The following is a 13,650-nucleotide window of genomic DNA, read 5'->3' on the forward strand; positions in this document are numbered from 1 at the left end:
AATAATAATAAGAAGAAAAAGAAGACTAACCACAATATCCATAGTAAAGTATTCCAATTTACTTCACAAAACTGGACACCACTTATGCAAAGCTGATGGCTGTTTAAAATGGGCAGATATCTAGAGGGAATGTTACTTTCATTGGCAGACCACATATCTCAGACATCTTATTATAAAAGGTGATAACCATAGTAATGTTTTAAAATATTGTTTCTTACAGGTACACAATAGATATAGCTAAGTATTCCAAGTTACTTTACACAAATGCACACTAGTCCTGCAATGACAGATTAATGATTGTTAAAATGAAAAAATGACAAGAGAGTAAGTTACTTTCATCCACAGACATACCTCCAACCCCACAGAGTAATTATTTTGTGATAAAACTAATGATGACAGCAACATGGTTCAGGTTTGTTTCTCACAAATATACCATAGCTACAGTAAAGTATTCTAACTTAACTACAGAAAAATGCACACTATTCCTTCTAATCCAGATTAGTGCCCATTTAAGATGAGTAGATATCAACAGTCTAAGGAATTTTCATTCACACCTAGCAGTTACAGCCACTTTGTTGACTGAGTATACCACATAAATCTGATTGTGACAGAAAAGCAAATGGCCACAGTAAATGTATTTTTAACTTTGTTTAATAAAACAGTAGCTACAGTATTCTAACCTGTTTTACAAAATTCACATTTGCGTTACAAAGCCAGAATACTAAACAAATGAAAACAGTCAGTCATTTTACCTACAGACAGCCCAATTACCTAGAAATTATAGCTACTTTGTTTGATATTTTTATTCAGTTTTAAACAGTCTTCATTGACTTTAAGCATTGCAGAGTCCATAGGTCCATATTTATATTCTCCCTGTATTTGTCCAGCCTTTTTTGAAGATTAACACCTAATAAGAATTTTTGACATAAGCAGTTATACAGTTCCACAACTTAGGAATCATTTGAGTTATAAACATAGCCCTTGTCCTTCTTCATTTTCTGTTTACTATATATATTTATGACCACAGTCCCATACACTAGGATATTCTACAGCTTTTACTAAGCTGATTATTTGCATAAGATCAGAAATGTTCCATGCAGTATAGGCTAAACACAAGTTTCACCTGATTACTATATATGAAATGCTGAAAATATCCAAATACTTCATTTTCCCAAAATAACACCACTTATTTATTTTATTACTTTTGTAAACCTCTTCTGAACTATTTCAGTTTCCTTTGTTAGTAATAGCCAATTACAAAAACAGTGCATTATAGTCTAAGAATTTGATCATTGTCAGAAAACAAATACAAATAAAAATAAAATAAAAAATAGTAATAAATGCATTATTTACCACCACTCAGTTTCTAGTTTATAGTATTAGGCCAGATTGTCTTAGGCTTTATGATTTGTACGTAGTACTTAAATTTATATCCTTACCAATAATGCACCAAGATCTTTAACTTGATCAGTTATTTCCAAAATCAAATCCCCATCCCTATATTAACCTATATTAATTACTAAAGGTTAAGACATTGCATTTTTATTATTTAACTATAGCCCAACTTTCTTAGTCCATTTTTTAATTTCAGCTTAATAATTATTTACACATTCCACATCTTCCTCATCACATATTTCGTCCCTTACCTTACAATCATCTACCTATTTAGCAAACTAGTATTAAATAAAATAGACCCTAACACTGAGCCCTGTAGAGCTCCTCTTGTTATTTTTTCTACAATGACTGATGCCCATGCAATATTACATATAATTCTGTATTAACCAATTAGTGAGCCATCTTATTATGTATGGAGTTATATTGATGGTTTCCAGTCTGTGAATAATCTGGTCATATCGTAACTTACTGAAAGCTTAAGGCACAACTAGGTAACTCATTATACATGTATTTCCCATATATTTTAATTAAAATACTTTTTTTCATAGAAGTTTAATTGCCCATTAAGTGTAGACCTACTTTTGATAAATCCATACCGATTGTTATCCAGACTTGAGCTGCATATACCTTCCTCTTCTATGTTTTTAATTGTGCATCTTTCAGAGCATTTTCCAATAACTGAAGTCAGACTAAGCAAGAGAAAGTTAGAAATGCCTGCTTTTTTGTACTTTGAATATGGAGATTAAAAGAGATTTTTTTCTAGTCCATCATTGTGCATACCCATGGTATAACATATTGATGTTAAATTGTCAATCTCACCTTCATTCTTGGCCTTATACTAAAGCTCGAGAGCTATTTACCGGCTCGAGGCCCTCCCCCTGTCCCACAATGCTAGGCGTCAGATACCCAGATCTCATTTGCCACTTCAGCTACGAGGTTGCAATTTTACCGGCTCCAGGTTATATAACTCTTTTCTACTGTTTTATTTTATATATATATATATATATATATATATATATATATATATATATATATATATATAGTTTTTTCTTATTAGATATTGTCTCTTAGTGTTTCCCTTGAGAAACCCCCTTTTAAAAAACTATTTTACTGTAGTTTTTCTATTTTTCATTATGTCTAAGGATACTAAGGTCTCAGGTTTCAAGAAGTGTGACTGGTGCTGTCAGAAGATGTCTCTGACAGACGGTCACACTTCTTGTGTGTATTGTTTGGGCCCCCTACACCTGCAGGACTCTTGTGCGGTCTGTCATGCCTTCAGTCCGAGAAGCCTGCAGGAGCGTAGGAGCAAACTTATTTTGAGGGGCTTGCTTAAGCCTGAAGGGTCCACGACTAAGCCTTCATTGGGTAAACCCTCCAAGCCCGCTAAGCCATCGGCTCCCTGTTCGGAGCAGTCACTGAGCAGAGCTTCTGCCTCCTCGTCGGTTCCGGTTGGAACTTTGAGACCTCAGTCGGCTCCGGCCTTCGTATCGGTGCCTTCTGTGAGCCGAAAATGCTCGAGGCCTCCCTCTTTGGAGTCCTTTCGTTTGGCTCCGAGGTCTCCGTTACTACAGTCATAGGTCCCACTCCTGTCGGTCCTCCAGGCTGTCTGATCACGACCTCGAGAGGGTGGTCAGTAGGCTCTTAAAGTCGCAGGCACTGGCCCAAATGTTGACTAGCCCATCTCAACAGACTGTGGCTATCCCTGTATCTTCATCAGTTCCTGTTCCGACTCTACCACTGTGTTTGGAGCTGGAGCTCATTGGGGCTCGAATCGTCAGAGCCAATACCACACATTTCAGCTCCATCGTCGGCTCAGATCTCTTCATTGGTTCCATCCATGGAGAGATCCAAGCATCGAGACTCCCTCGTCGGCTCTGAGGGGGCGAGTGGCATCGGACCCTTGTCCGACCCCATTCTCCCTCTCGGTGCCTCGGTGCAGGTGAGCTCAGCCCCGACATTGGCCTCGGAGCCGTCACTCTCGGTGCCGGGAGGGGTTCTCATCTCTTCGGAGCTGGGACCTTCCTCTCTGCCTGATAGGGGCACCTTCGAGGTCATGAGGAGCGTACTGACTCCTGGGTCGGATCCACGATCGGCCCCTTCGGCTCCTACCCCCATGGTGCCTGCTTCGGTCTCTGTCCACCCTCCTGACCCCAAGCATGGAGAACATTATTTTATAAATTCTCCAGGTCGCCCCACTGGGGGTATCTTCCTCTTCCGAGGCCTCCCCCAATCATTCGGAGGAGCCACCTCGGAAGAAAACATGTAAGAGGAAACATGTTGACTCCCCCGAGTCAGTCATGTCTGACACCGACTTGGAGGATTCGGAAGGGTCCCCAAGGTCCCCCTCTGAGGATGTCTCCTTTTCAGACATCCTGGAGATCCTTAAGCAGAGTGGGAATTGGACTGCCCTTAAACCTTCCGAGGATGAGTCGGTGTACCTGGACATGTTTGGTTCTCACCCTTCCACCTCCTGGGTGTCTCTACCTTTTGACCCACTCATGGAAGTGGTTGCTCGGAAGGCGTGGACAGCCCCGGACTCAATAGAACCAACTCCCCGTAGGCCTGCTAAATTTATTACAGCCCCATCGGACAAACAGTTTCTAGCTATGGGGGTCCCAGTTGATGCCATGGTGGTGGCAGTGGCCACTAAGAAGGAGTTGGCTGACCCTTCGGTGCCTGTACATCCTCCTAATAAAGAGTCTAGGACAATGGACAGGTACGGGAAGCGGATGTTCTCTTCAGCGACCTTTGCTATGCAGTCGCTGAATTATCTGTGCCATTTCACCCGACTTCAGAGGGATCTTCTCAAAGAACTGGGTGATACCCTTCGGGATCCATCGGCTGCGGGGTCTCAGGATAAGGTTAACTCCCAGTTGGCGACCTTAAGTTCCATAGTTAACTCCTCCATGCGGCTCATTTCTTATGCGGCCGATGGTGCGAGTAGGGCCGCAGGTACAGGCGTGGCTTTGAGAAGACACGCCTGGATGCAGTTATGTAACTTTGCTGACCCCTTTAAGGCGTCCTTCACCAATACTTCCTTCGATGGTTCGGCTTTGTTTGGACCAAAGGTGAAGGATACGCTTACCAGATGTGAGCAGGAAGGCAAGACTCTCTCTGCCGTGGGAGTCCATTTTTCTACTCCCTCCAGACCATATCCCAAAGGTCAGAAGAGTGTAAAAATGTGGTTTCGTAAACCCCAGAGAGTCATGCCTGACACACGTGGTGAGTTTTCCTCCAGGGGCAGAGGAGGAAACAATAATAGATGCCGCCCTAGGGGCAGAGGGGGTCCGCAAAATCAGGGTAGCAGAGAATCTTTCTCTTACAAACCCTTCCAGCACCCCTGAGGGGCTGCCCGACTGTCCACCTTCGGAGGCAGTCGGGGGAAGATTGTCACTGTACCCAGAAGCCTGGGAACCCCTCACTCAAGACCGATGGGTACAGTCTATCATATCCGAAGGTTAAAAAATTCCCTTCGTCCGCATCCCTGTACAAACAAACAGATCCCTTCCAGATGTCTCACCCGCTCTAAGGGATCAAGCAGTTCTAGAAATTTCAAAACTGCTAAGAAAAAGAGCCATCCAGCCAGTCCCAGCAGACCAGCAAGGTTCCGGAATTTACTCAAGGTTCTTTTTGGTACTAAAAAAGACAGAGGACTGGAGACCTATTTTGGATCTCAGCAGATTAAACAAGTCTGTTCAAAGAACGAAGTTCCGGATGGTCACGCTCCAGTCCATTCTACCCTTCTTGGGTCAGGATAATTGGATGTGCTCCATAGACCTTCAGGATGCGTACTACCATATAAAAATGGACAGGCGTTCCAGAAGGTTTCTCCGCTTCCGGCTGGGAGCCAGTCACTATCAGTTCAGAGCCCTGCCCTTTGGTCTCACTATGGCCCCCAGGGTGTTCACCAAATGCATGGCAGTGGTTACGGCTCACCTGAGATGATGGGGATTCCAGGTGTTTCCATATCTAGACGACTGGCTCCTTACTGCTTCCACCAGGCATCAGCTATTGTGAGCCAGGGACTATACCATCCAGACTTGCTCCGAGCTAGGTATATCAATAAATTTCAAAAAGTCTGCATTGTCGCCTTGTCAGTCTATAACCTTTATAGTCGCAGAATTAAATACAAAAGATCTTTCTGTAAAATTTCCTCCAGACAGAGTATCAGACATTCACCGACATGTACAGATCCTACTACAGTGCAAGACGATTCAGGCCAGATTTGTACTAAAGACATTGGGTCTCATGGCAGCAGCGATCATTTTAGTCCCCCTGGCTCGTTTTCACATGCGGATCCTCCAGTGGATGCTGTTTACCCAATGGTCCTTTCAACAACTTCCAATGTCCCACAGGATAATAATCGCTCAAACATGCAAAGACCACCTGGCTTGGTGGATGGTCTCCTCTCTAGTTCTCCAGGGCAGACTGTTTGTTCTTCCTCCTCCTGTTGCCATGGTGACCACAGATGCCTCCCTGATCGGGTTGTAGGGGCATTTTCAGGGCAGGACTGTCCAGGGCTCTTGGCAACCCCTAGAATACCACCTGCACATAAATGTCTTGGAGATGAGAGCGGTACTTTTAGCATTGCAAGCTCTTCAGGACTCTCTACCTACCGGGACTATTGCAGTTCAAACAGACAATATGTCTGTAGTGTGGTACATCAACAAGCAGGGCGGAACCAGGTCCTATCCCTTATGTCGAGAAGCACTCAGACTCTAGCAGTGGGCAATCTCTTCCCAACGGTTTCTGATAGCAACGCACATCCCTGGGAAGTCCAACATCATAGCAGACAGGCTAAGCAGAGCCATTCCCGTGCCTCACGAGTGGTCTCTCAATCAGTTAGTAGCGGGCAAGATTTTCCACAGATGGGGTCAACCTTGCTGTGACCTTTTTGCAACCCCTCTCAACAGCAAGTGCAAAGACTTCTTAACTCTCTTTCCCCTCCCCGGCCATTCCCCCAGAGATGCTCTAGTACACGATTGGCCCCGGGGTCTCCTATATGCATTTCTGCCTTTTCCCTTAATTCCCAAAAGTGACCGCTTTGGGTTCCAGGATGATCCTAATTGCCCCTTAGTGGCCTCGACAAATTTGGTTCCCATTCCTGCATTGCCACCTACTGGAGCAGCCCTGGAGTCTGGACCCAGTGCCAGACCTGTTGGTCCATCTGTCGGGCGGGCTGCACCAATCCCTTCAATCTCTCCTCACAGCTTGGTTGCTCCACTTCCAACCTTAGCCAGGCTTCCACATATTTCTCAGCCAGTGCATGAAATCATCCTTTTTTCACACAAATCTACTACCAGAAAAACCTATGCTAGCAAGTGGAGACGTTTCTCCTTCTGGGCGGAGGCCAGAAATATAGATCCTTTTACAGCCCCTGTCCACAGTGTTCTGGATTTTTTTGGCAGAGCTTGAGCGAGCTCCTCTTCTGCCACCATTAGAGTCCAATTGGCTGCTATCGCTAATTTTCACGCTGGCCTGTCAGAGACCAGCATCATGTCCCATAAACTTTGTAAAGTCTTTCTTAAAGGGACTGTTTTGCTGAGGCCTCCGGTTAGAGATTGCTAATACACTGTCTAGGTAGATTATTGGACCCCACTGACCTTGTCTGTATACTTTTCCTAAGCACTACTTCATCATCTGAAATTATAGGAAAGTCACAATATGCATAATATTTTACCATTTTTATATATATAAATAGGTTTATCAATAGAACTTAATCCCACAAAAGTATTGACTGAATGCTTCAACCATGTCTCTTTTTTCAGTTATTAATTTTTTCACCAGAAATTATAGCACTAAATAATTCTTTACTGTCTTTTTTGGTATTCATATATTTATAAAAATAACTTTTTATTGTCCACATTTTACCTAAGTTTATTTTCATTTTACTATATTTTAGTACACTTTGAAGTTTCTTTTGAAGTTTCTTAGTTATTGAATTTAATTGCCATTTATTATATTGAGTTTTATTTTTTCTAACTTTAGTGGGTAATTTTTTTAGAAGTCATTTGTGATAATCATTCCACCATAGTTTGGCAGTATGTCCTTTTTGCCATTTCTGTTTTCAAAATTTCAAGTTCATCTGTTTCAAATCATACTTTGTCAGATATTCATATTTAGTTCTTCTAAGTGTACTAACATCAAACACAATACTATAATGGTTTTAAGTACCTGTTACATCTTAGATCTCCAATTGTAATAAAGCAAACAAAAATAAAATAACAGCAATGCAATAACTTGTTTTATACAGAGTTTCTCAGCTGCCCCCAGTACAACATGCTAGCCTACAAAGCTGTCAATTGCCCATATCTGGTTACTTGCCAGGTTTGACTTTGTTTTCAGTTTTATTAGAAATCTATCTTAAGCCTAAAGCTTTTAAACAATATGTTCATTAAAATGTACAAATGTGCTGTTGTAATAATAAAATAAAATACACATTTATAATGAAACACAATTCAGTATGCAAATGCTGTACGTAAAACTAAAATACACTTAATAAGTATAAAGGTAACTAAACAACAGCAGAGAGCACTATTAATAATTTAAATCTAATGCTTAGCGTAATCAAACATTAAAATCATCAGTAGTGGAAAGCAGTCAAAGTACCAGCTGAAAGACTCCATAAGAACTAGCAGCTTGGTAAACTGTCTGCAAAGCATGCTGCCCAGTTTATACTTCAGGAAAGTCAAGAAGGAACATGTTCTTCAAATCAACAAAAGTCCAAAAAGCTGGAACACTGGAAAGAATAAATAGTCAAACTATGTCCTTAAAGCTAGAAGAAAACTGCAAACAAAACATAAAGGGAGAAGTTATACAAACATATTGTAATCTCATGGCTTCAATAAAGATTCATGCAAAAAGTAAACCATACACAAGCTTAGAGATCTATCTAGTTGTAGTAAAATTTAAAAGCTGCTAAGATAAAGAGCTACAAAAAATGCAATTTCACTGCAGATAATAAATAAATAAATAAATAAAAATACCAGTGCATACAGATAACTTAGAAAAACATCCAGATGAATACCCCAGATGTTGGAAGGATATCAATTCTGCAACTACTCAAAATGTCTCTTTGACTCTTACCAGCCAATGGCCAAATTTTCCAGTAGAATTACATGAAACTGCGTATCTTTCAACATCTTTGCTCAAGAATTCTGGACAACGTCAAAAGTAATGGGTAACAAAGGCCCACAATGAAGGACAACTTTTTAATATTTCTGTAATTCACTTAAAAACATAGTAGAACAACAGGTTTTACATGAGCATGCATTTCTGAAAAATAAGAAGTGTGAAAATCAAATGTAGAACATAGTGAGTTGAGATTATGAGAGGAAAATGAACATCCCTAGCATGATATCCAACTGTAATAGTATTGGGGGGTGCATAGCAATTGTTAAGCAACCCCCAAGATTTGTCATGATTGTGTTTTATACAAGGGACTGACAGCAGACAGTGTCAGCCAGGAAGGACATTAGCAGAAGATAAATGGTTTTGTTTCAGCCTGCTGTCCTTGCCTCTCAACTGAGCCTGATGTTTTTGCTGTGTCCCTTGTATTTTTTTTTTTTGGATTTCTCTGACATTACAGTACATAAATAAGAGCAATATTTGAAAACTGTCCCATATTTTGATAATTTGCCCCCTTATCTTCCCATTATTTTTGTATTTGTCCAAAATTCTTAAGAAAAGAAGCTGGGAGGTGTGCTGCTGTCTATTTGACTGAGTAAGTGTTTTATCATCTTTCAGAACCAGGAAAATACTTTGTGCTCTTACACTTTTTTTCTATAATTGATAGTACATAGAGCATACAAAGCTCCATGCACTACAAAGATTTATGACCACATCACCAATCATAACCTTTTATTATGTGTTCTCAGCATGTATGCCTAAAGAAGGCTCTCATATTTTGAATGAAATGTGCATTTTTTGCCATCCATGTCTTGAGCACATAATAAGCCAGTTATAATCAAAGGAGACCTGATCATAATTCTCTGTGTCTGGCATTATTGTCTTACAGTAATCGTCTGTGAGTTACCAGAAAGTCAAACATTTTACATGGGATGGGCCAGAAATATAAGGCAAAATTAGGAACAATTGAGAGTTACAGAACAAGTTAGCATTTATAAAACAATGCCCTAAAGAACATTTTGATTCTGAAATGGATTCATATGGTTGGAACAGTTGATAACCAAAAGTAATAACACCAAGAATGAAGTTCTGTGATTTAAGATTTATATAATGTATTTTATTAAAGGCTTTTGTTCCTCAACAGGGGACTATGAAAAATACAGTATATTAATTTCTTGGTTTGAACGAATGTACATCAATCACATCTATTTTGTATATGAAGACTAGAAAATTATAGGTGTTTTATATGAATGTTTTGAGTAAATTAATATTTTAGCGGTGGTGGTGCTGCGGTAGCATTGTCGCCTCACAGTAAGACGTTGTCCTGTTCGATTCTCAGCTAGAGTGTCTTCTGTGTGGAGACATGCGTGAATGGGCGTACCTTTGTTGAAGGTTGTGCGTCAGGGCCGGCAACTCGGCACGTAAAAATCTACTGCCAATCATTAGCGGACTGGAGTTCTGCTGTGGCGACCCATAACCGGGAAAAGCCAAAAGACATACAATAACAACACAACTTTCATTTTATCAGAAATTTATTTCATAGGATCATAAGACATTGCTAGGCTAATGGCCCTAGGGTCCTTACAAGCCTAGCCAAGTTCTACCCTTATTTCTATGATCCCCATGTCCAAGAGGGACACAGAGCATAGTAATATCAGTATTTTATATCTGATTTTAGTTCTTTACTGCTAGCAGCTTGATTCCACAATTTATTTTTACTGGTGGAGACTGTAAGAATGTAGATATCTTTATAATTAATTCATTGCTCATTTAATTACATCATTATCCATTGATCTGTGACCTTTTAGAAGAAAATGTATATGTTTTGTGTGTTTAGTTTGTTTTTTATTCTGAAGAAGTCCGCTGTTGAGAAATGAAAGTAATTAATAAAATACACTATATGAATCCTAAATCATGGAACTTCCTTCTTGGCATTATTATTTTGGTTATCAGTAGTTTCATATAACCCCTCACCTTTTGTTGTGTTTATTGGGGTTGGAACAGTTCATAGAGTAACTTCCACAAAAACTGAAACAGATTCTTTGAAGCTCACCTGCCAAATTATTGCAGATGGCAACCAATCCAAATAGGGTGAGAAGTAATGAAATAAAATGAAATTAGCTTTTATGAAATGTTAACAAAATGCCAGATGCTACCCACAAACATTAGTCTGCAATCAACTCCATACACTCACATGCTGTGAGAATATTAAAATGAGCAGTTGGTAGCAAAATTGTAATAGTATAGAATTCATTAAAGAACATCATTACTCATAATATCAACAGAAAAAAAATGTTGTAGGCTGACACATTGAAATTATTTGTGGATATCCATCAGTGTCTTTATAAATTGTACAACCATCTACTTAATGTTTAGTATTTGTACTGCAGCTGTTGCTGTTTTTAATAAGAAAGCCATGGGACTCTTACTTATTATCATAAGTGAAGAAATGCTGCATTTCTTTACTTTAATAGATGAATAGCTTTCTGTTCCCGTGTTCAAAGAAGCCTTAACTGCAGTGACCTACTCCTGCGATAGGCATCTCTAGAACTGTGGGCCCTGGTTGGCTGCATAGCAGTCAGCCTTCTATCTCCAAAATGTGGAACACTACCTCTCACAATGTAGAACAAATTGGCAAAATGTGGAACACTACCTCTCACAATGTAGAACAAATTGGCAAAATGTGGCATACTTTCTAACAGCTTGGTTAAATCTTCAGCTAGGAAACTCACAGGATGGTTAAATGTATTATTTTATACTTATAAAGCATTATTTTGATGGGCTAATCTGATTCAGTATTATTTACCATAAATATCAATTTAAAAAATAATTATCACTGAATGTGTGGCAGATCATTTCAATGTGGAACTGCAAAGAACATGGACCTTTAAGAGTCAAAATGAGGAACGTTCCTCATAATGAGGTGTACTTGAGAGGTATGGGCATCTGCCTGGATCACAGCTATTATAATCTGCCACTGATGTGACTGTAGATTCGGTTAGATTACCTAGAATAAATAAATCTCCAAAACACTGAAATTAATTCATAATTAAAAAACTGATTTATCTTATAGTGAATAATGCTCAACCAGTCTTTGGTGGGGGGGGGGTGGCAATAAATCTATATTGGTTCTTATTGTGCACCTACTGTTATAATGTTACACTACCTGTAATTAGTTGTCAAGAAAAATGTTAACTTGCAGTAAATCCTCTGTAGGGTATCTGAATTTACTGAAGGCAGTCAAAATTGATTCAAAATTTCAGACATTCATTATTAAGACTGGTCTGCACTTATGAGATGTATTTTTCAAATTGTCTTCTCTAGACCAAGATTGCGTGTAACTTGGTAAAATTTAGATATATTGTATAATACAGTTGTTAATCAGTGGCTTCTTGATTAGCTACCTCTAATGTAGTAAACTTTCAGATTATTTTAGTTATGAACTTACTCTGACTCTACATTTATATTTAATTAACCACATCATGCATTCTGGTGATTATATTGAAAAGTCAGTGAAGTTTTAAAAAAATCTCTGGTGCTGCTATCCATGATTATAAGATGGTCAAGATGTTCTGAAAAAACAAAAACTGAGTGGTGTCCTTTATGACACAACTAATATTTGATGTGTTGTAAAAGTGTATTATATTCTTATTCACACAGGTACATTTTAACATCAGATATCAAATTGCGAAATGAGTGCTGCATTTTATCTGCATTTCTTTTCAAGGTAAGTAAACACATGGTGTATTTTAGATTTAAAAGTATACAGTTGAATAATGCCATCATTGTGAGAAGAGATTATTTCATTTTCTTGCTCATCTATGTAAAGTAAATTAAGTGTATGCATTATCTACTGCAACATCCAATCGAGTAAGGAAGTTAAAACAAGCAAATCCGCAGAGAAAGAAAATTATGCTTAATCCAGTGTTTTGTCAGTGTAAAGCATTTTTGACTTCCGTGGCAGACAAGACTGACATGTTATGCTATCTTTTCATTAGATCACTGTTGCAGTATTCTTAATATTTAGGACTTTCCCCACAAAGGTCCTGTCTAGACACTTAATGTGTCAAAGCTCAGGATCTTTCCTCCTTTGACATGTATGACTGCCCTAGGCATGCACCAGTGTACTGATATAAGAGGAACATGCAACCTTGCCATATGCAGAGCCTACTTACTTCATTTGTGTCTGCAGACAACCATCAGGATTGTGAACAGTTTGCCATTTTGCTGCTTACAGCCTCCAAAGTTCAGGAGATAAAGTGCCCTATTGGGAATTCTTGCTTCTATTTCTGCAGAAATGTATGGGTTTTTCTGTCATATGTCTGTCTCAAATAAGGAAAAGTGAAACTGTGGTAGACAACTGCTTATTGTGACTGCCACTCAAGTTGTCTGTTTTGACTAGGGGCACAACACAATTTGAAATCTTTTCAAGATAATCAAGGCTTTCCTCCTAAAATGTTATGAAGTGACCTTAGGGCAGTCGACCATTATCTAGAGAACAATAGTTTGTGTCTCTTGGTGCATACTGCTTTATTGTCCACTATGTCTTCTTCAGCATCAGAGATAGTGGATCCCAGTTTGGTACTTTTCCAGAGTCCGGTGTGTCCATTGCCTTCATCCAGACCCCCTACATGTCCATGGTCACCAACCATCCTTTTTTCTCTTACCCTGTTGGTTGTCCAGTAATGGGCCCCCTTGAAACAAAAGTCATTATTTCAGAAGTCAAGGTTAGTGCAAATCAAATACTCGTTAAGCATCAGTTTGAGGGTTGTGGAGTAGAGGATTGTCCATTAGTACAGAAGTCTCAGGTGGACATCCTATGAAAAAGGCAACAGCAAACAAAACATGTACTCCTCTTTCTACTCCTAAGAAAGTCTCTTCTGAGAAACCTATTACTCAGACTTATGAGGATGAGTGGTTTGCTTTTGCACAGGGCTTATTAAAGTTAATACAAGCCAAAGCCTTCTGATTGGATCAAACTACTTATCCTTCTCTTCCATCCAACATCTTCTTCTCTTTCGGCTGTTCCCATTAGGGGTCTCCACAGTGGATCATCTGTTTCCATTTCTTCCTGTCCTCTGCATATTGCCCTGTCACACCAACCACCTGCATGTCCTCTCTCACCAC

At 39.5% G+C, this 13,650-nt stretch overlaps 1 protein-coding gene across 1 annotated transcript in view; it reads left to right on the forward strand.

Annotated features, from left to right (window-relative positions):
- The window catches only part of CFAP54 (cilia and flagella associated protein 54), a 2,749,537-nt gene that overhangs the window by 2,197,324 nt on the left and 538,563 nt on the right, over positions 1–13,650 (forward strand). Inside the window, exon 49 of the mRNA XM_044087198.1 lies at positions 12,184–12,250. Coding sequence (XP_043943133.1) covers positions 12,184–12,250 — 67 coding nt within the window. The remainder of the gene's footprint in view (positions 1–12,183; positions 12,251–13,650) is intronic.

This window comes from Protopterus annectens, chromosome 11.part0, assembly GCF_019279795.1.
Source record: "Protopterus annectens isolate FY-2018-M chromosome 11.part0, PAN1.0, whole genome shotgun sequence".
Lineage (NCBI taxonomy): Eukaryota > Metazoa > Chordata > Ceratodontiformes > Protopteridae > Protopterus > Protopterus annectens.